At 40.1% G+C, this 24,123-nt stretch overlaps 1 protein-coding gene and 1 pseudogene across 2 annotated transcripts in view; one reads left to right on the top strand and one right to left on the bottom strand.

Annotated features, from left to right (window-relative positions):
- Positions 1–21,981, top strand: part of LOC148721315 (uncharacterized) — a 34,223-nt gene extending 12,242 nt beyond the window's left edge. The window contains exons 1-11 of one of the 2 annotated variants that reach the window (XM_088735904.1): positions 8,657–8,770; positions 9,281–9,824; positions 9,907–10,029; positions 13,057–13,353; positions 14,492–14,776; positions 16,427–16,740; positions 17,812–17,953; positions 18,420–18,748; positions 19,012–19,153; positions 19,921–20,442; positions 21,251–21,981. In XM_088735904.1, the coding sequence (XP_088592030.1) occupies positions 9,587–9,824; positions 9,907–10,029; positions 13,057–13,353; positions 14,492–14,776; positions 16,427–16,740; positions 17,812–17,953; positions 18,420–18,748; positions 19,012–19,153; positions 19,921–20,442; positions 21,251–21,567 (2,709 nt within the window). In that variant the 5' untranslated portion in view covers positions 8,657–8,770; positions 9,281–9,586 and the 3' untranslated portion in view covers positions 21,568–21,981. Of the gene's footprint in view, positions 1–8,656; positions 8,771–9,280; positions 9,825–9,906; positions 10,030–13,056; positions 13,354–14,491; positions 14,777–16,426; positions 16,741–17,811; positions 17,954–18,419; positions 18,749–19,011; positions 19,154–19,920; positions 20,443–21,250 lie in introns of those variants that run through there. The other variant, XM_088735903.1, reaches the window with a different exon arrangement.
- LOC148721312 (QRFP-like peptide receptor) overlaps positions 1–24,123 on the bottom strand; it is a 107,658-nt pseudogene that overhangs the window by 82,702 nt on the left and 833 nt on the right.

The raw sequence follows: 24,123 nt of genomic DNA on the forward strand, positions 1-24,123 counted from the left end.
ATATACATACATACATACATACATACATACATAAATCCATTCACTGTTACTTCCTAAAGAGCCGGGGCTTCTCAAGCTAAACAGGTGGTTTTCAAGAAGATTTTTGTTAAAAAAATTTTATGCAATCCTGTTTGATTAAAACGGAGATTGTTCATCGTCGATTCGTTGAGTTCCTTGAGATGTTTTTTTTTTCAAAAATAATGCTGTCAGGGATATACGGGATATCCCAGGAACTATATAGAACCGAAAGGCCAATGAGGCTTTCAAACAAGTTTCTACCGTCTGAAGAATTTCTGTGTTACTTCAGGATTTTGTATGAAAGTTCTAAATGTTTAGTTGATGGTTTGGTCGTCTTTATTTTGCGGTCAAGTTTGGGTAGATAAGGAGAGCGTAGAAATATTTGTTAAAACGTTTTCAAGTAACTTATCGCCATACATTGCACCCCTACAGAGATAACTAAACCAGAATAGAAAAACACATAAAGGACAACTTTCCCTAAAATTCAAATTGAAGGCCATCAATATGCATTAAGTATAATCGACTTTCACCAACCAACTACATCCCAGAGAAACTTATTCAATTGTGGCAACCACTGACAACCCCATAATTAAACAGAGAAGGTTGTGTATTTCAACGCATATTAAACTTCAGCTGTCTCAATTTGTCTGATATTTCTCCGGCATAAGGTTGAAAAACTCGCCGTAATTCGCCGTAAGTACAGCGGGCATTTTCTAGCAAACATGCTCTTTGTATTCTACTGCTTCATTCTCGCCGTTTTGGCTTCCTTAATACCAGAAGGACAAGGTGAGATTTTCCTACAGTTATGTCCTAACTCATGTCTGAGTACTTTTTAAAAGTTTACCAAGTCATTACGTTGCATTTTTATTATCCTTATTAGCATAACTAAGTCTTGAAATATTCACACAGGCTTCTTCAAGAAGTATTAAAGACATTAAAGTTATTTCAAGTAAATAGTTTTGGTCCTGGACAAGCACAATATATACAACCTACGCATTTCATAAGAAGTTGAGAATAAAATTTTAAGGGAATATGGTTTTTGGATCAGCCAAAAGGGAAAGTTTAACTCAGAATAATTAAACACGTCTCTGCAATGCTGTCCATAAAAGTTCTCGACTTTTCGATGCCACACGATGGATAAGTGACCACTGGCAGATCTTCGAATTTTAAAACAAATGGGAATACTTATTGAACTCAACTAAAATGGTTCGGCTGAATCAAATGAAAACTTGACAGAGAAGCGAAACTTTCCAAGCCATGTAACATAGTCTTAAAAATAACATTTGTGGAAAAAATTGAAGAGAAAAGAAAAAGCAGCCGAGCTTTTAAACGGCCGTTAGGCTTAACCTTTTATTTGTGGTAAAACTCGGCTATTTGACAAATCTTACCTTCTTAAATATATCCATTCGTTGTTACTTCCTAAAAATAACTTTTCAAGCTTAACAGTTGGTTTCACGAAAAAAAAATTTTTAAACAAACTTTTATGCACTCCTGTTTTATCAAAACGGAGATTGTTGGCGGTCGATTCATGGAGTTCCTTAAGATTTTTTATTTTTAAAACAATGCAGTCAGGTTTAAAAGTTCTTCAAGCGCGAGAACAGAGATGGCAAAGACGACACTGCTTTGTACGATTTGACACGAATCTCAAGACAGACCGTTTTCAGACTGTGTGGTGGTATCAAAGCAACTTTAACTCGGTAGCGCAGTCTTTTTTTCGTCAAATAAAGGTTTCACTGTGAACTGTGGACGGGTTTTGAAAACCTAGCGATAGTAAATATCTGAGTAATACAACAATGAATGTCCGGCTGCATCAGTATTGCGAAATAAGATCGGAAATTTATGAACAGTGATGTCAGTAAATTTTCCTCACTGTTCTCAAAAACGATATAAACGTTATATAACTTTGATGTAAATAAAGATGTTAGCATTTTTTGAATACAGGAAAAGATTCTGTGTGATAGAAAACCATTGACGTGTTCACTACAGAGGATGGATTTTTGAAAAGGATTCATCATTAATTGATGTAGACATCCTGTTTTGACTGACAGGAAAATTTAGCGGCCTCAGGCTAAATCGAATTCAACACCTAACTTTGAGTCCGCACTTTCACTTAGTGGGGTAAATTTGGCCGAAAAAGCAAACTAATTCTTACAGTATAACCTACCATCAACACAAATCTGGATAATATAGCTGTCGATCGAAAACGTAAATTTTCGAAAACACGCTTTAAAAGAGGATGATGTGAAAATGCCCTCTTCGCCCCTATGGCATGTCCAGAATAATTAAAGAAAAAGAAGCTTTTCGAACACTCCTACAACAGCACAAGGTTTTCTATTTTCCTGCATAGTTTTTCAAGTTTTGCTATCAATTGCTATTTCGAAATCAGACTCTGAAAAGGAGTCGCATGTTTCCTTTTATCCTATTTCACTTCACTAGACCAAAATGTGACATTTCAGGATTTCTTGTTCCCGTATACTCAATTACGCTGATACTGGTTTCGTTATAAACCTTGAAATGAATTGTTTTCACTAACTCCTTTATTTCCTTTATCTTTTTCTCTTCTTTTTCTTCTTTTTCCTCTAAACGAAACAACCTACTGCACCTTCTTACATAGTTCCCCACAATCTTTCTAGAAGATTCTACAGATTTACAACGCGACTATTTTTAGTAATATTACATCATAGAATTTTCCAGAATTTACAGTAAACAACTCGAGTTTCGATAAATAGACGTCACTTACTCATGCCGGAACTACTAGAACTTTCCTAAAGGACTAAACAAGAATATTCTGGAAATCATAGGATAATCGATAAACGTGCCAAATAACATGTCTTCTGTCCAGTTACAATGTGCATGCTCGAGCATACATTTCAGCGTTTTGCCTCCTGGTGATCCACACTGTGGAAGTAAACTTTTGTTACATTTTTAGAGATAAAAACCCAGCACCTGCATAATACGCAGTATAGTTAAAATCTAAAGTCACGCTACACAACAACACACGCTTTTCATGAAATGAGTTTTGAGCTGAGACCAAACAATAAGCTCCTCGAAAACGTAATCTTTCTTAACGAACTCAACAAGCTCGGACTAGACGACCGTTATTACGTACGTGATAAACACGACTAATAGTATTAAAAATAATAATAATAATAACAATAATAATAACGGTTTATTCACAGTATATCCACATAAAAAGGTGTGGCTCTTCATCTGTGAAGGCCTACGATACTAATATTTAATATTAAAACTAAATTATAATGACTAACTAAACTGTAATAAAAACCATACATGAAAGTAAATATGCAGAATATATTGGTTGGTGGTGGTGGTTGTTTCAATGTCTTTACAAGGAAGACAAAGCGCACGCCTTTAAGAACGCCTTGCAGAGCCTGCAGTATTCTTTAAAATCTGTGCAATCCTTATATTTGCTGGCAATTCGTTAAAAATCATGGCTGCTGAATGCTGAAAGGTGCCTTGTACAAATGGAACATAAAACCTTGGAGCAACACTGGAACGGAGATGCCTAACGGGTTTTACGACGTGCAAATTTAAATGGGAGGGTCAGTTATCAGAATACAGTGCTTTTAAAATAGTCTTTAGTAGCGAGTAGTCCCTTAACTCCAGGATAGGTAACCAGCCAAGATCCAAAATGGTAGATATACTGTTTACGTATTTACAAGTGATGAAACAAGCCATAGCGAACTGGAGCCTTTGTAGTCTAGCTGAGAGGAACTTTGGTAGTGGATAAAAAACAATGTTACAGTAGCTTATTTTAGACAGAATTAATGTTTGTACCAAATGTTTCCGTAGTTTAAAATTAGTAAAGTTCCTTATTTCTCTTAAGGTTCTCAGAGTCGCATAACAAGATTTAAGAATAGAATTGATATGAAACTCCCACTTAAGATTTGAGTCATTGTGAACTCCCAGGAGTTTGGTAATATTAATACGTTCCAGTGGTTTACCGGAGATTTCTAATCCCAACTCCAGATTTCCGAGAGAATGTACATGAGCCATCTGTGGAGTTGAGATAAGAATGGCCTTGGTTTTCTTAGAGTTAAGGGCCAGGTTTGAATCATTTAACTAGGCGCCGAGGCCTGCCAGGGTTGCATTCATGCTTTCCGCTTGAGATGCGATCTGCGGTGTAGAACAGCTAGAGTATAATGTTGTATCGTCGGCATATTGGAAACTTTTGATTGTAGGTGGAAGAATATCTTGAAGATCCGCGACGTAGAGATGAACAACATTGGTCCAAGGATTGAGCCTCTCCAAATTCGGAGAGCACGGGTGACGATTTGCGATCATCAATTTGAACGTAATGTCTCCTGCCGCATAGATAATTAGCCAGCCATTCGAGGACATACTTTGAAAAACCGGGGTGATGCAACTTGGTTATCGCCGTTTTAAAACAAACGGTATCAAATGCTTTCGAAAAGTCTGCTAATACCGTAAGAGTTACCTCTTTCGTTTTCATGGCACTCAATAGGTCGTCCCTTATACCTAAGAGTACCATAGAGGTCGAATGCCCCTTACGAAAGCTCGAGATAGTGTCCCTAAGGAGAGATTCCCTAGTGCAGAAATCAGTCATTTGGGAAGCAACAAGCTTCTCAAATACCTTAGAAAGTACGGGAAGAATCGACACTGGACGCAAGTGATCTTCCGAGACAGGTGTGTCAACTTCTGGAATGGGGCTGATACACGCGAATTTCCAGGCATGCGGGAAGTACGACTTTGAAATAGAGTTATTGATGTTAGTTGTGAGTGGGCGGGCCAGCTTTACAAACTGGGCAGGCAATTGGTCGGGTCCAGTCGAACCGTCACTGCGCAGTTGTTTAAGGGTTCGCAGGACTTTTCTTTGTGTAACACTTTCCAGGTGGAAGGCGCCCTCTTTATCCGTAAGACCGCGGATGAACTGGAAGAGTTCATCTTGGTTGGTCGATTCAACATCAAGCGTATCCCTTGCGATCGTAGCAAAATGAAGATTAAGCTTGTGTGGGTCGAACCTTAAAGGCTGTCGACAGGGGTGGAGTACGCGGTGAGCCATGCGCCAGACTTCCTTAGACTTGTTGCACAGCAAAGCCTTTTCCATGAAAGCTTTACGAGCTTTGCGTATAGCGCTCTTTATTTTATTTCGCACTTCCCGGAAAGCAGACCAAGAAGATTCTGAATTTGACTGATGCGCTTCTCGCCTCAGTTTGTCTCTTTGTGAGTGGAGGTTAAGTATTCTTTCGTTATTCATCCACGGGGCGGGAGGACGTGTCACACGGCACCTTCTGAGGGGTGCGTGCCTTTCAAGGCAGTCGTTAAACAAGGTGTTGAGAGTCTCTAATTGATCGTCAGGGTCATCAGTTGATGTTATTACCGAAAATTGTAGTGCGGAGAGATCCTCTAAAAAAGCTGTCTCATTTAAGTTCTTCAGGTTTCTGATGTACTTATATCTTGGCTGATAACGAGTTACGCTGATGTTTACACACGCGAAGGGGCCATAGTGGTCACTCACAATACTGCACGATATCACACGATGAGATGTTATTTTGGATGGATCATTGATAATAATGTGATCCAGTAAGGTTCGTGATGTTTTTGTTGATCTTATAGGTTTGTCAATGATTTTCTTGACATTAAGGGTGTCAAGTAGGGAAATATATCGCCGCGTTGGGGCGTCCTGTATGCCCAATAGGTCGAAATTCACGTCGCCTGTAGGAAGGAGAAGACCATCCCACTGCGCAATAATGCAACCAATGAGATGTTCGAACTTGTCCAGCCATGCCGAAGGTCTGTGCATGGCTTCTGACCGGTACAAACTCCCCACCAAAAGTTTACTGCGCTTGTTCTTTCCTTGAATTTCCAGCCAGAGGTGTTCCATGTCAGGTTGGGTGTTCTCGATGTCCTTTCGTCGCTTGTATTTGATATTGTCTCGAATATATGCCCCCACCCCACCGCCCTTGACATTGTCCCAATTCCGAAATTCCTTTGAGAAACCAGGGAGTGAGTCATATTCTAGTAGATCCTTATTGTTCTTCATCCAGGTCTCACTTAGAGTTATGATATCAAGGGGGTATTTGTTGACTGTCAAAGCGAATTCATTAAATGTCGAAAGCATACTTTGCGTATTCAAGTGCATCAACTTCAGCGAGCCGGATTTATCGATCAATGTCTCTAATATAACATCATTAGCTTGCATTTCGTAACAGGCCTCAGACGGGCCTGATTGGTCTAGATCAAATTGACCATGGAAAGGCAGCATTGATAGCGCACAGTTACAACAGATCCACTTTCAGGGAAAGTTTGCCTTCACATGGTTAAAACTTGTTACACCAGCACAACGAAGATGAATTAAATCAAAGCATTTTTCACATTCCAGGCGTCTATGATTTCTCTGTACAGTTTTCTCGCAAACTGGACACTTTGGCATCGACGATGAGTTTGGTTTTGGTTTCGTGGATGTTAATGTAGGTCCCGGTTGTGGATGGAAGTCGCCACAGGCCATTAACAGCTGGCAAGTCGCCGTACTATTAGAGTAATACGGAATCCTGGACTTTCCGTACTTTGTCTTTGTGTTATCAATGTAGCGCGACGAACTATGACGACAGTCGATCGACAACAAGAACGACAAGTGCTCGCGAGGGAATTTGATTTGACTTCCAAGGCAGCTTAGCGTGAGGCATGCATGCGGATATTCCACGATGGACGATTTATCCGAATGCGAGACAATCGCCCGCGACCGAGAAGGCATTTTAAAAAATGCAAAAGCAGACGGTTTTGTGGCTTCGGCTTCCACACTGATCGGTCTGGTCTTTGGCGAAAGACCACCTGAAACAACGTAGAATCTTGTTTTCTCCAATCAATTTTGTGTCTCAGTTACCATTAGGCACAATAGCAAGATACTAATGCCTGAATAAAAGGCCATGAGCAACCATAGATGATAAAATTTGCGTAAAATGTCGGAGCTCCAACAAGCATGTGTGACCTAATTAAATAATTAAGTGATGCACTCTACATACCAACACGAGTAGTTTATAGACTTCGGCGTGGATAAGTCGATCGATCACAATCGCTGATCGCATCAAAAAGAAGTTAAAATTTGCTATGATCATTCAGAAACCACCACCCGGTTAGCTCAATTGGTTAGAGCGCTGGACTGTTGCGCGGGAGGTAGAGGTCGATGGTTCGAGCCCCGCCCGGACCAACACTCAAGGTCTTAAAATAACTGAGGAGAATGCGCTACCTTTCTATAATATCAAGAAATGGATGGACATTGTGGTCTTCTGGGATAACGACGAATAAACCGTAGATCCCGTCTCCTGCATCTATTAATTGGTTAATTTGGTAAGGAAGGGGATGTTAAAGAATCCACTCACGAAATTACTTTGATGTGGTCTGGCCTGTTTACTGGGAATTGGGGGGGGAGGGGGAATCTTCAAATAAGTTTCCTTCGGTTGTTTGTAAACTGCTGATGCAGTGCAGCCAAAGTCCCCCGAAAAGTGTTGTGATTTGCATTTGATCATATCCACATGTTAATTTGCGCAATATAAATATGAAATTATTGTATTAAATATGAAATTATTGTAATATAAATAAAAATAACTCGACTGGTGTTTAACTTAAGGCCAAAAGCCAAACAAAAGCCAAACCAAAGCGAGAGTCATACAGCACTAACACTGCTGTAAAGTCCCAATTTAAGTAGAAGTGCTGCACTAGTATCGCAGAGGTTTTTTTCTAGGTAATTGCCGCAATTTGAAGTTTACCAGTTTTCCTAAACTTGACTACCGACTCGAGAATCACACGGTTCGAGGTCCCAATTTAAGTAGAAGCGCTGCACTAATATCGCAGAGGTCAGTGGTTCGAATCCCGTACAGGCCTGAATTTTTTTTTTTTTTTTTTCAGGTCTGATTTTCACTATTGCTTAAATAGTACTTTACTGCGAAGGATCGTGCACATATACGTTTCATAACCGCAGTTCATATATATGTATTTCATATGTTTGTTGTTTAAGTAGAAGTGCTTGTCACATTGCAGCTTTCTAACTTAACACAATTTTTCTCTAGGTAATTGCCGCAATTTGAAGTTTACCAGTTTTCCTAAACTTGACTATCGACTCGAGAATCACACGGTTCGAACTGTTGACGTGGTTGACGAGGATATCTGCATGCTACAATGCTACCTGGAACCTAACTGCGTCAGTTATAACTTTCATAAGATAAAACAATTGCAAGCGCCTGAAAAACACAAGTGTGAACTGAATAATGCAACCATTGAACACGATGGAGACCTAGTGAAAAACAAAAGTTATGTTTACCGCGGAGCTGAGGTGAGGATTAACTCTAAGAGCTAGAAGTAATACTCTCGTCCTTGTCCAGGAAGGCTTTGTATTTATTTGTATTTGTATTTGTATTTATATATTATTCCACTCCACGTAGTAATAGGTTAAGTTACATAATGACAAGGTAAAAACCACTAGGCAATTCTAATTCCGTACCACGGGAAAGCTTTGATACGAGACCAAAGGATTCACCCACCTCTCCTTTCCTTTAAAATTCCCTTCTTGCGACGGGAATAAATGAACAGACGCGAGGAACCTGTCATGCCTGCCGAAATACCATTTTAAGTTTCTCTCTTCCTTTTCTCCTTAAGAATGCTTGCGCGAAAAATCCCTGCAAGAATAACGCAACATGCCAAGCTGGGTTTACAGACAGAGATTATCAGTGTTTGTGTGTTGATGGATCTGGATTTGAAGGCCATGATTGTGATGAGGGTAAGGAATCTCATACTTTTATTAGGGCAGAAACATTGAATATAAGTGACGAGTTCCACACTCTCCTCCCCCAAGTTGAAATTCGTTTCGGTGATTGGGCAGACTTATTTGAAAGGGATGAGTGTGAAACAATCGCTAGAACCTCAACAGTTTTAATAGTCACAGAATATCATAGCTGAGAGCTTTTGTCTTTTAAGGTTTACGGTGAAAAGGATCACGGATAGCATAAGCTATCTGATTAAGAAAAGGGCGACTGGATGCGGGTTCATGACCTAATTCCCACATGCTCTCGATACATTTTTTCCTTGTGTCTCCTGTCAATATCTAGGCCACTTGTAGTTTCTCAGTTTCTTTTTATTGAAGTAACTTTCAATGAAACTGGGTACGAACTGTTACGCCAAAATTCAGACATGACCCCATTATTAAGAAAAGATATAACGTAATGAAAAGCTTTTTAAATCTTCTAAAAGGAGCCAACTATGTATGATGTTCATCACTTTCTTCTTCCAGATATAGACGAGTGTTTGACTGGTAAACATGGCTGTGGAGGTAATGCGACATGCAATGACATAATCGGATCGTACAGGTGCAGATGTAACGAAGGATACTATCGAAATAATATAAACTGTACTGGTAAGTATTCTAAGTATGAAAGCCTAAACACTTCAGCCAGCACAATTAAAAAAAAGCCTTGGTATACAAGTGATAGTCATTTTGTTGTCTTAGACACACATGAGTGTTTGAATGGAACAAACGGATGTGATATAAATACTGACTGTGACAATACTCAGGGATCTTACAACTGCACGTGTAAAAATGGATTTCAAGGAAATGGAACTAACTGCACAGGTAAAATGTCATCTCATTTTCTCTCCATCACAAGAAGAAATAACACAAGTGAATTTGAATGCTCTTGCTTCTCTTGTTCTAGACATAGATGAGTGTGCTGACAAAACGCATGACTGTGATGTGAATGCTGAGTGTAACAATACACTGGGATCTTACAACTGCACGTGTAAAGATGGATTTCAAGGAAATGGAACTAACTGCACTGGTAACATGTCATCTCATTTTCTCTCCATTAAAAGCAGAAATAACACAACTGAATTTCTATGCTCTTGCTTCTCTTGTTCTAGACATAGATGAGTGTGCTGACAGAACGCACGACTGCGATGTGAATGCTGAGTGTAACAATACTCTGGGATCTTACAACTGCACGTGTAAAGATGGATTTCAAGGAAATGGAAGTAACTGCACAGGTAACATGTCATCTTTTTTTCTCTCCATTATTGAACGAGGATAGAGAACTGGGCACCGCAATCGGGAACCGTTCAAAGAACCTGTCCAGGAATTCTAGAATCCCGTGAATTCCTTCCAAATTCACCCCTTTGACTTGGAAAACAGGAAGAACCTTCTGATCTGGTTGTATGGTAACAGTTTCTACCAGTGACACCCTGTGCACCTCCCAAAGAGATTCGCCGCTCAGTTTTATCTGTGCGTTTCCAGCGTGAAGGGTTCCCCTACTAAAGTCAACAACGCACCCATTGGTTTGTAAAAAGTCCATCCCAAGTAGGGCATTCTGCTTCAGATTGTCGCAAACATAAAACAGCTGCTTAGCTCTTATCCCCTCGAGAGTGGTGTCTAGCTCTACAGTTCCCAGGATACTGAGTTGTGAACCCTCAGCACTCACAATCTTGGATGTGACCTTCCCCAGGGTGTCACTTAAGCTGATATGTTTGAACACTTCCTTATTCAAAATGCAGATCGGGCTACCACAATCCACCACTGCACTCACAAGGACTCCTTTGATCTTGCAGTCGAGCAAGAACACTTTAGGTTAGATGGAGCTAATGCATATCACTGGTACTTGGTCCCCGGGCGGAGAACGACTCACGGTTACGATCTGTCCCCCGCCCTGCGGAAGTTTCCCTGTGGGCAGTTCCTCTGGAAATGATACATAGACCCACATGACCAACATCCCCTACCCCTGCCATTGGGTTGTCTGAGTCGAGGAGGAGCGTAGTTTCCTCTCACACTCCTTGAAGGGATTGCATTAACCACCGCTTCAGTTGCTGCTTTTGCTGTAGTTGATGCAATCATGGTTGAAAGCTCGGGGGCCCAGCCTGGTAGGGGTAAGTTTAGCACCTCACGAACTTCTCCCCCATTGGTTGACACATCGTTCACAACTCTCTCTCTCTCATTCTAATAGCTCTGAGTTCCAACGCTTCAAGCTTCAGAGCTTCTGAAAGGGCTTTATCTAATGTCGAGGGCTTAGAGTGAATCATATCTTTTTCAAGTGAGGCCCCAAGTGCATCAGTGAAATGATCAATACAAGCTTGCTCTAAACTAGCTGGGCTCAAGGTCGGTAAGCCTCTCCACAAAGGCGTTTAATATTAATGCTCAAATCCAACAAGGTTTCTCCTACCTTTCTTGGTCGACCCTTGAGCGTAGCTTTGGCGGCTTCGAGGGCCTGACGCATTCCGATTTTTTTGCGTAGGGCATTGACCATGCGCTGGTAGGAGTTCATGTCGTCCAACGGCAGTTGGGACATGACCACGCGTACTTTCTGCTTCATGCACAAAACCAGTTGATTTGCTTTTTCTTCTTCACTCCAATCGTTCATCCTCGTACAGACTTCAAACTGATCCAAAAACGCCTGGAAGTCTGTGTCGTTTCCACTACCCGAAAATTTTTCGGGCTTCACTACAGTCGATTTCGCCGACTGTCTCTTAAAAAGCAAGTTCTTGCTTTCCATCTCCGACACCTTCTCCAACGCTTTGTTCGCCGATTCCCTCGCTTCTTCCCTCTCACTGATTAGTGTGGACTCCCTTTCCTTGAGTTCGCCGAGCTGCTGGACGACTCGTTTGTGTTCTTTCTCCAACGCTTCAAGGCTCACCTGTGTTTGTCGAAACTCCTCGTTTGTCGATCGCAAAGTTGCGTTTGCCAGCTTCAACTGCTCGGTTAACCGCTCGAAAACATCCTCCAGCATTTCCCTCGAAGCCATTTCGTCCGGGATCCCACCGCTGCCACCAGTGTAACGTTTAATAAACCTCCTTTGATACAATTAGCGGAGGCGACACTATAACAACACAAGATGGCCGACCTGATTTTCCCGCTCTGCTTCCCCCAAGCCCTGGGGCGAGACTAGCCTCGTTTCCTAGCAAAGTTACATAACGAATACATTAAAACTCGAGAGTATTATTTAAGAAAATAAAGTAAAAAATTGGAGATAGGACTATTTAGAGAAAATTTAATGAAATTAACTTGGGTGACGCTTTTAATCGCACTCTCGCCTCGAGAGACGGAGGAGAATCAGAGCTAAATGTACTTCAAGAATTTGAGCGAGTCAAATTTCTAAAAGCCACTAAATTTAACAGATCAGAAAGGCATGTGATACATTCCTTTTTCAACAAATGCATGTTTGGAAGTCGTTCTAAATACTATGGAAAACGCTCGTCAAATTCTCAGTTCCCTTTGGTTTTCTTCAGGCTCTCGCAGCTCTTTTTATTACTTCATTCATCTTCTCTCTTACCAGGTGTGAAATTTCTCCATCTCATATCTTTAATTTCTAAGACTATAAGACATCTATGCAGTGACGACTTTGAGTGTTTAAATCAGATTCAAAGATAGCCGGGATAATCACAATTCCGATTTCACTACAGAACGAGATTGTAATTAACCCTTTGCACCTGAGGATGAATATGTATTTTTTCCATACTATTCTCTATATATTTCCAATGACACAGACAAGGAGAATTTGTTTGACAATCAAAGGATTCTTAAGTTGATGATCACTTCCTTAATTCTCATAAATTGTTTGATTTAGCGACGATCTACATATCTACATTAAAATACGTCGGTAAAGTCGTTAGACATCACACCAACGTTAAAAATACAAAAAGTATAAAATAGCAAGAATAGAAATAATATTTACCAGTTTAAAGTTTCTCGTTAAAATACTTGGAAATCTTAGTTTTAAAAGTCTCTAAAGAGATGCTTTCAGCAATATCTTTCGGAAGTTTGTTCCATGTCCTGAGGGTGCGTGGAAAGAAGGAATAAAAATATACATTCTTGTGGCTTTTATATTAAAAAATTTGCAATCGTGACCAGAACGATACTACTCTAAGGAGAAATTAAATGCTAGTCATTCTTAGGGGCTGAAGGGTTTGATGATTAAAAAAATACCTGAGGGAATGAGCCCACATATGGCAGAAGAAAATCATAGACCGAGAATAGTGACCGTATCATCCAAGTTTTGACGAAAACCTTGCAACTTTATTTAAAAGCGTCACCTCGCTACGAGTCAATTGGATGCTTTAGAGACAATACAACCAGTCCTGCCATAGAAACGTTGGAAGGAAAATGTGATATCTTGGATGGTAACTACTCGACCAGGAATAATTCCATCGACAAATGTTTTCGTGCTGCCGAGAAGCGAGGATTTCATATCTTTGCAGTTCAAGATGGTGGACGATGCCAAGCCAGTGCTTTGGCTATAAGGACGTTCCAAAAGCATGGATATGATAAATGCCCGTCTGGTGGTAAAGGAGGGAAACAAGTCAATCATGTCTATTACATTAAGGGTAAGATTTTATGGCAAGTTATCCATGCTAATCTACCCGGTAGTATAGCATTGATACCTTCGACGAAATGCCCCGCAAGACTGGAATTATAAATCATGCCTCATGATTTGGATTAAATCACCCTCAACAGCTCCGCAGATATTTCCGTATAACCTCATACTCTAATAAGGAATTCATTGTTCACGCAAATATTTCTCTTTTTAAAAGAACTCTGTGCATATAGTGACTGGCTTATTTCAATCAAATTTGCTTGAATTTATATGCGGATTGTCCACCCTTTTTCTACTGTGGCTCCGCGATGTCTATTTCCTTTTTTGATGGTAAATCGGAGACTTCTGCTTGAGTGATGGTGAAACACAATGTTTTGCTATGTTGAAAATAATACGCAGCATGACAATTTTGTGGACCAACGATTTTTCTGTGTTTTCTGAGAACAACCTTTTGCGGTTCTAGGCGATCACAACTTCTGTTGAGAACAACTTTTGGCATACTTTATTCATTGCACATGTAGACCTTTTCCTGAATCCTACAAAATCTTTGCGAGCGGAGTTTTATGTAACCCAAAGGAACTGACACAACAAAAAAAATCCGTCAAAAACCTAGACTTTCTCAAAGTTGTTCGCTTGGTTTTATGTTCTGGTGTGGTAGGACCCGCGCTTTCGCTCGCTTCGGCTCGCACGCGCTTCGCGCTCAAAAGCGCGACTTGTGAGCAAGTCTATCAAAAACCCTACTCCTCTAGGCTTGTTACCAACTGGCGCTTTGTTTTTGCATTGAAAAGTAGTGTTATTTTTCTTTTTTTTACCCGCAGAATTCTTCTCTGCGGGAACTTTCTTCTGCAAAACAAGAAAGATTGCTTACCCGAAAATGTCTAAATGAACTTTTAGTTTTTTGAAATGAAACCAGCATTTAACTCTGGAGATGTTAAGAGACGACTTCAGCCGAAATTCTTTTGGCTGTGAAAGGTTCATGCGTCTCCCCCTTGCATTTGCTGATCGATTACTAAAAATTTGCCAATCTAAAATATCGCTTGGAAGTTTTTCCCTTCTGCCGATGTCGATACCCACACTTGACATGTTTGGTATGTAGACTAATTATAGCTATGACATTAAACGGTTCTGCCTGCTGTTTACTCTTTCAGGACATAAAAGTATTGGATGCTACAAATTGGATGATAAGTATCGTTTGTTTCGTGTATTGTGGGGGAATGATTCCATCTTTAATAGAAGTCACTCTCCGCAGCTTGAGAGCTTCATTTCAAAATGCGCAGTGGCAGCAATTAGGGAAGGTTACAGGATGTTTGCACTTGACGATGATGACACCTGTAAAGCAACTGCTACTGCGCCGCGGAAAATCAAAACATTTAAGCGATCTAATAAGTGTGGTTCGAGTGGGAAGGACGCTCTTCAGGTTTATACCATCAGAGGTAACTATGTAGAACGAGAATCTAGTAGTCCACTTCAACATTTGAGGATGGGCATTTAATGGTTTATATATTAAAATGACAATCTTTAAAAACCGGATTAGCAGTCTGTTATGGATATCTGTTATAGAGCAGCTTTTTCTCTCAGGGCTCAGCATCGCCGGTAACGACCACAAACTGGTATATTGCAAAATATTGATATATTCTTGAAGATGATACACCTCTCCTGATAAAGTCTTGATACGCATGCCCAGGATCAAGATCTCCATAATGAGCTGACTATATAATCAGTATCAGCAAGAATTACCTTCTATAATTCCCTAAAGTAAGGTTTTTACGTGAGATGTAATTGGAAATTTCTTGAAAGATCTTAACCGTCACGAATGATCAAGCATTTTCCTAGTTAGGTTCGTTGACTGTGTTAGAAATGTTCTGACCTACGAGCAAGTAGCCACGTTTTAGCAACACATTTCAATTGATAGCTGTTGTTTATCGCGAGCGAACGACATTATAACATTGCTGTAAAAGTTAGCTCCCTTAGGGTTCGTATCGACTCAGTTCGAAACAGAGGTAATTCATGTCAAAACTCCACCCCATGTGATCTAAGTATGGACGTCAACAATCAATAGGCCATTTGCGAATTACCTTTGGCCTCTTTCTCAAAACGAGGCCTGGTGCTCAACCATTCTTGTGAAAATAAGTTTAATTTGCACATAAATGAAACTTATCATCATATGAATGGATGAGCACCAAAAATCGCTTCGCAAAAGAGGCTTAAGGTAATTCAGAAATGGGCCATCCCCTGCTTGGCAGAAGAAAGATAATTAAAACGAGGTTTTCCTATATTGCAGGGTTTTCAGAGTTTTACATGAGAAAATGCTTAATAAGACGAGAAAAGAGCTCTGATGCTCTTGATCTCTTAAATGGTAGATTATACACCAGCTCTTCACAATAATATTCCCTCACAGACACGTTAACAGTATTAAGGAGATCTTTTCTGACCAATAAAATATACCTGGGCTCAGTTGTATGAAGGGCGCGCGGATAACGCTATCTAACGGATAAATCGCTATCCAGCGGATAAGCGATAACAAAACATACTGCGCAATTTACAGGATAGGGATTTATCCACTGGATAGTGTTATCTAACCTTCGAACAACTGGCGCCCGATAGAGGCAGAAGCCAAAATTTTACTCAGACTACGTAAATTGGAAAATATCTACTAATGGCATGTACATACATACATACATACATACATACATACATAGGTTAATTGACCACTCCCCATTGGGGCTTTTGAGGGCCAACACCCACCCATCCCACCCAGGGGAGCTCATCCACCACACAGTAATCTCGTGCGTGGGAAATTAACGCCTCCTACCTCTGCAGGAGACGTGGCCTACGGTTTGTTCGTCCTTATCCGAGAAGATTAGAATATATATCCATTTCTTGATTATAGAAAGGTAGCAAATTCTCCTCGCTTATTTTAAGACCATGAGTATTGGTCCGGCCGGGGCTCGAACCCTCAACCTCCCGCACAACATAATCCGGCGCTCTAACCAATTGAGCTAACCGGGAGCAGCATAATAAGTAGTTGCAACACTTTGATATTTTAACTCGGTAGTTTAAAGTTTCCTTTTGTTTTGAAATAGATTTGGGTTGTCAAGAAACACTTGGTATGGAAAGTGGTGCAATCAAACAAAGGCAGATAAGTGTCTCATCCTGGATACAGAAGACCCTAAAAAACACAAGATTACATGACGCTAAGAAGACTTGGATAGCTGATTGGACTGATTCAAATCAGTGGCTCCAGCTCGATCTCACAGCTCAACACACTAAAGTAACACGAGTAGCAACACAAGGATCCCATCAGAACAGTTACTGGGTGGAGAAGTACAAGCTACAATACAGCAACTATGGAGTGAGATTTCAGTACTACAGGGAACAAGGACAAACCCCAGTTAAGGTAAAACAGATCCGAGGCAGAGGAATATTTTGAAACGTGACGGCTGCTTATTGTACGCCGCAAATTCAAAATTATAACTTAACTTAACTTGAACTTTCCAATGTGTTCTTTGAGTAGTTGGTTAGGACAAGCATTACTTTTTGTTGGGATAAGCACCTTGCAGTCAGAGCTTCATTGCTCGATTTGTTACGATGTATTAAACGTTCGTATAGCTTCATACTTTTTACCACTTTCTTTGCCCAGGTATAACTCTCATCTGAATAAAGGCTGATAGTTTCGAAAGAAACTGTTTGGGGCTGCGTCGGTGGGAGTAACGTAGTAATTTGGATATATCATCAACAAAGTTGAAATGGTAAATTGGCCACCGTAACGATTACAAAAGCTGACGTTTCGAGCGTTAGCCCTTCGTCGGAGCGAATAGAGGGATTGTGGGTTGTGTGTGCTTTTAAAGGCAGAAAATGGAGCTACGTTATTGGTGGGAACATGGGAACGAGAAAAACAAGAATAAATTAGTGGAATGAAAAGCGTTCGTTGATCCCTGTGGGATTTAGACTGCCGGTTTGGAAGATCATCTTTCAAACCGGCAGTCTAAATCCCACAGGGATCAACGAACGCTTTTCATTCCACTAATTTATTCTTGTTTTTCTCGTTCCCATGTTCCCACCAATAACGTAGCTCCATTTGCTGCCTTTAAAAGCACACACAACCCACAATCCCTCAATTTGCTCCGACGAAGGGCTAACGCTCGAAACGTCAGCTTTTGTAATCGTTACGGTGGCCAATTTGCCATTTCAACTTTGTTGATATATCCAAACTATTTCATAACTCTCATCTATCTAGTTTTTGATTAATCTCAGATTGATATTTGTAGAAAAAGTTCGTCTTAATTTTACCTTAGCGTGGTATGGGATGAATTTCACGAGTCAAATCGAATCGGTTTACTCGTGAAATCATTGCAGTATGTTATTTTATAGATAGTAGTTAACAAGTTCTCATGTATACAACGCAAGCACGTAACGTACATTTTAAAACAAAACGAGCAGCATTTATTTGATATTTATCTTGATGTAGAAGTTTAGTGGGAACACAGACAAGAACAGTGTTGTTAATCACGACCTAAACCCACCAATCACAGCAAGGTACATACGTTTCCTACCACTGAAGTGGAACCATAAGATATCAATGAGAGTGGAACTGTATGGATGTGTGAAAGGTAAGGAAGACGGCTGTCTTCCAATGCTGATACTCATTGTATCTAGCCGGCTAATTGCGTAAACTGAGCAATCGATTCTGTTTTGTATTGTGTCGAATAAAAGATCCCGTTGTCAAGAAAAACTAGGTGAAGAAAATTGAAAGTTAAAAGTTGAATCAGCCGTACTAAAAACATAAAAAACGTAAGTGGTTAACAAAGACGATGACTGTCGGGTGCGTCCCAGAAATTGCTTCTAAATTTCCCTCGAACGAAACTATATGCAGTTTTGCTCTAATAAGCTTGAGACAGTAAAGGACTCCGCGCCACAGTTGATCTGATCATAGGAGTTCTTTAAAGTTTTTCATTTCGTTGAAAGTTTCTGGAATTATGTTAAAGACAGTTTTAGCTTAATATAAACTACACTTAATTTATTGTTGGGTTATCCTATAGCTGCTTTGTAAATCGTCTATAAACCTTTCCAAAACAGAATGTGGAAGATTTCTCGGTATGCAAAGCGGTGAAATCTCTGATGGACAGTTAAGCGCCTCCTCAGAGAGAGATTCCAATCATTCTGCCGCCCAGGGTAGACTTTACTTCGTGCATCCTAACAAAGCGGAATCTTGGGCAGCTGCAAGCAATGATACGGATCAATGGCTCCAAGCTGATCTGGTTGTTCTGCACACAAAAGTGATACGTGTGGCAACACAAGGTAGTAATGGACACCGGAGGGAGTGGGTTAGGAAGTACAATCTGCAGTACGGCAACAATACAGGAAGGTTCTACAATTATACAGTCCCAGGACAAAACATTACGAAGGTAGAATTGATTTATCGTGTATCGCGTGATTTCCGTTTAATATAAGCAGGAAAATAATTTTTTTTGATCATCATTAGCAGAGTCTTTGCAATATGCACCACAAATGATATAGAATATCGAGGCCCCCGAGGGGAACGCCTAGAAGAATGGTGCATGAATAAGTGAGAGGTCTATTTTTACATCGTAATAACTGATATTCATAATATAGCCTTTATTAAAGATTTAATTGAAAGGCTGTTATGTTTTATGTTGTTGATTGAAAGGTTTTTCATGGAAACACAGATCAGAATACCATAGTTTATCACGACCTTAACCCACCAATCACTGCGCGTTACATTCGCTTTAAACCAATAGAGTGGCAGAACTGGATATCAATGGGGGTTGAACTGTATGGCTGTGTACAAGGTAAGGCCTGCATGACAATACCCGAGTGGTACCTCTTGAAAAGATCACTTTATACTAGATGATATTTCATTTCCAGTTCAAACACAAGCGCTCGGATATTATTCGCTGTGTGTCATCTCAACGGCGCGAGTTTTGTGGACCAATAACAGGGCGAAGTAAGGCAACGCCAATGAAATCCCCGATAACTTATTCCAGTCATTTGAAAATTGCTCTGCAGGGCATCACTCAATTGACTTATCAGCTTTGGTCATAAGGAATTCCTTTATTCTGCACTCTCTTCCTTTCACCGTCACCTGTGATCGCCGAACAACAATCTTGAATAAATTGACGAGAAAAACGACTCAACTTATGGGAATGGGAAAGAAACTTTGTCCTCTCCTGGGATTTTTAGATCTCCCAACAAAAAGATTCAGTGTCAGCTCAATTCTACAGTTTATGAAAGTAACATGTGTCTGTTCAAAAACACAATTTTGTTTCAGATATCTTATTGTCGAATGTAATCCTCAAATGCAGTGAAGTCAGTCAATACCCGACTATCAAAGGTTTCTACTTTCTAAAAATACAATGGTGAGCAGGCTTTAGAAAATAGCACAGTACGACAAATTTCGAACACTCCAAGTGACTGACGTTTCCGTTCCAGTGTGATCCAATAATTTACGTTACTATAAGAACACTTCCATTGTAATGGCAACACTGAAGTGACGAAGAAAATTTAAAAAAATTAACTCACATCGTAACTTTCATTTTATTTCACGTCTATTATATAGAATTTACAGCTGTGTTTACAAACCTGGGTCAGAGTGGATCTCAGGGTCCAGACTCAATCGGTAGTCACTACACAGATCAGGATCATAGCGGACAAGTTACGGTGTCCAACGGTACTCAACTCTGGTCTGTGCCACGCACTGGCGAATACAGAATGGAAGCAATAGGAGCCTCAGGGGGGTACGGTGAGGACAGTGACATCAAAAACGGAGGAAGAGGGGCAAGGATGATTGGAAACTTTAATTTGACCAAAGATGAGATTATCTGTGTACTTGTTGGTCAAAAAGGGAGAAGAGGGAATGCAAACCCAAAAACTGCCGGAGGTGGTGGAGGTACATTTGTGGTGAGAAGAAACGACACGCCTTTGATCATTGCTGGAGGTGGAGGAGGAATTAAAAATATGTCAGAACAACATCAAGGATGTGATGCGTCCATAAACACAACAGGGAATGCGGGATACAACTTGCCATTGGGGACAGGAGGAAGCAGTGGAAGTGGAGGAAATACCACTGGTAAAAGATCAGGTAAGCGGAGAAAGAAGAAAAATCCATTAGTATGTTCAATTCATTGGGACAGTAAGACGACAATAAAATTAATCAGATCTCTATTGGAATGATTAATCTTGAATTTTGATTTTTTTTTCTTTTCTTGTTAACAACATCTGTAGTGACACCTCTATAAATATCTAAAGTTCAACTGAGTTTCGTTCGTTCAGTCTCTAAAAATCCTACTCAACTTATTTACTGCTCACCACCGATCCGTCAATATGCACTATCATCGCGTTATTTCAATTTCTCGTGTGTGAGATAATAATAGAACAACTGGCGAGACCTTCATATTAGCTAATAGCGATTTTGGATTAAATAGAACAATTTTTTAAAATTAAGCTCGTAGCACTCAACTAGCTAAAACTGTGGCTCCCAAAATATTTTTTCTCACGTCGGCTAAAAAAATTTCCAATTTTTGACAACTTCGCCTTTTCCTGTTCGTAAGTCCGGCCAAGCCTTTTTGGTCATTGGCCCACGTAATAGTCGCTAACTATGGCTTATAAAAACAGGCGTTTAGTGTTAACTTGTAAAACTCCCCGAGGAAGTCTACGACAGTTAGACGAAACGCGTCGAAGAATAAAGAAGTTTCACAACTACTGTTCTCAGAGTGTTGCCCACTAGTTTAGTTTTAAAAAATTGTGAAATGCAAAATTTTAACACTGACTATTCCTCATAAGCTTTTGCATGGCTACAATATTCAATGATTTTGTGTAATTATTTTTTAGTTTATAATGAAAATGTTGCTTTTTATAAGAGAGCTACTTATCATGTTTTCGTTTTGTAGGTGGAGGTGGTGGTGGCTTCTATAATAAGGGACAAGATAATTCTTGGAGCGTAAGTGGTCAAGGAGGTCAAGGATATCTTCAAGGAGGAGTAGGAGGACATGCCCAGGGTGGGTTCGGAGGTGGCGGTGGTTTACGCGGACGCAACAATGGAGCTGGCGGCGGTGGAGGTTACTCTGGGGGAAATGGTGGAACAGCTGATGAAAAGTTTTCCTGTGGGGGAGGGGGAGGATCTTTTAATAATGGAACAAGTCAGAAAAATGAATGTTGTTATAATAGCGATGGACATGGCAGAGTGATTATCACATTTATCCAGTGAAGTGTACACGGCAGTACAGAGAGCGGGACTTCAATCTATGCAAAAAGGAAATTCTCACAAAAGGGGATGGGGTGCATTCTCCCTTTCGTGTCATGAGGCTCGGAAAGTTGTATGGTTTTACTGATAAGTTATTTGTCGAAGAACTGTTTTCAATTGCGTGTGAAGCTTTACTTTCAGTTTGCAATCAATTTGTTTTTCTCAAAATCAAAACAGATTTTCATTTACTATAGAACCAACGTGATTCAGTATCTTTGTTTCTTTCCGCTCTCTTGGGCTGACTGAATTTTCACCTGCATGAGGTAGATTGCATTTTTGTTGCAATTAGCTTCATTTGCAGTTAGAGAAAAAAGCAATCAGTTCCCCTGAATTCCACATTCATTTTAGGAATGTCAATAAATTTATTTCTGGTTGTCAGTATTTGCTTTTTGTTTGTTAGTTTGTCTTTCTTTGTGAAGCCACATTAATCGAGAGCAAAGTTTATTTGGGAAAGAACATGGAGATACATACCACCGGAAATGTGAGAATCTTGACAATTATTTGTCGATCTCACCATCACAGTTTATGTTTCAGTGTTGATTTTTCCATCCCTCAATCCATTCTCCAAACCTACCCTCTCAACCTTCTCAACATTGTACAGTTGCGGATTAAAAGCGTTATTATGGCCACGCCCAAGACTCGTGTATGACTCAGTTGGTCATTGAGTGGCCATGGAAATTGGTCAGCGGATTGTAAACCGGGTAGTACACGTGTAGTACACGTTCTCAAATCACTCCCTTGTCGTGTTGACAAAATGGTGTTGAAAATAATCAGCCGTCCAGCATTCAAAAAGTGAAAGATCTTTCCCTCGGAGATGACCCTTTGATAAGAGATATTCCTCCGGTATGAGAGTTAAGAAAACTTTATAACGAGTCACTATGGCGTATATGTTTTTAGGACATAGTAGTCTTAGTCTTCTTTATTAAGTTGCACCTAAAGTACATGATCTCGTGCTGCTTTGAAATCAAACTGGGATTTGAGGGAACTAGAGGGAAAGTAGCCTACGAAACCAAGAATTGGCAGATCGAATGCTGTGCTAAGTATGGATCAGTGGACCTCTGACTTTTATCCTTTTTGGCATGACGTCATTTTCCTTCAAAGAAACATTTTAATGCATTGATTACATGGGTGTCGATGTTGTTGGTTGGTTGTTAAGTTGAATCATCTGGGGTTTTCAGCGGCATGAATCCGTGGCATTGTGGGATTATCACAGATCAACATCCGTTTTATCTTCGCCTTTATTAAGTTCCTGGTACCACTGGAGAATGATCAGTTACAATTACAATTACAACCCCTTCAATTACAAAAAGGAACAGTTCAAGATATGATTCACCAAAAAGAGGCTCTGTCCCATAAAGTGTTATCGAATTTGACATGTGTTAAGATTTTATTGAGTTTTGAACAATCTTTCCCCTTTGCTGCTGGCAGATACAGCTAATCTATTTTCTATTTACTGATAACAACCCACCTATGACCATTCCTAGAATTTAAACTTTACCACATTACCGAACCATTTTTACCCATATTTTAAAAGATAACTCAGAAAGTCTCACCTGTTTGAATTGAAAGGGAGTAGTTTTAAAAAAAATTTATTTAGGCAAATGACCTCGTAAAGCGCATATAATTATAGGAAGGAAGTCAAAGAAAGAGAGCGGAACGTACGAAAACATCGACATGTCAAGAAAGCAAACTTGAAAAAGGAGGACAGAAGCCAAAGTAAATTTCAGTGGAACAGTTTTGAAACCCTTCCTAGTTTCAATCAATAGATTACAGGTTTTTAGTAATTATAATTAACGTAATGAAAACAAGGTTAGATTCTCAATCTAAGAATCAGTTGCTATCCAATTGATTAGTTAAATTTAACTATTTTGAGCCCCTTCTACAGGCTCTGTTTATGAAAGACTACTAACAAACTTCATGAGATTCTAATAGATATGGTTGCAGAAAGAGTGGCTACATCTTGCCTTTTGAATTTTGTGGTTGAACATATAATTTAATTTATTAGATTCGCCGACAGGCAGGGACACCGCAACAGCTTGCACCGATTACTGCAGGTCCAGTAAACCCACCCAATCCCACCCCAGGGAAGGACATCCATCACACATTAATCTCGTGCGTGGGAAATTAACGTCTCCTACCACAAACCCTGTAGGAGACGGGACCTCCATTTATTCGTCCCTATCCGAGAAGAATAGAATACCTAACCATTTCTTGATGTTACAGAAAGGTAACAAATTCTTCTCAATTATTTTAAGACCTTGAGTGTTGGTCCGGCCGGGGCTCGAACCCTCGACCTCCCGCACAACAGTCCAGCACATTATCCATTGCGCTAACTGTGTGAGGGACACGTCTGACTGTCTTACATTGTATCATCAACAGAAGGGCTTCATTCTGATATTCGCGTCCACCTTGTATGGAGAAATCCACAATTACTGGTTTTGTTACTATAGTAAATATTTTGATACAGGGCGTCCACCAAGTCTCGGAGGATCTCATAGTCCAGATTTCATCGTAGCTTGT

The sequence above is a fragment of the Stylophora pistillata genome, chromosome 10 (assembly GCF_964205215.1).
Source record: "Stylophora pistillata chromosome 10, jaStyPist1.2, whole genome shotgun sequence".
Classification (NCBI taxonomy): domain Eukaryota; kingdom Metazoa; phylum Cnidaria; class Anthozoa; order Scleractinia; family Pocilloporidae; genus Stylophora; species Stylophora pistillata.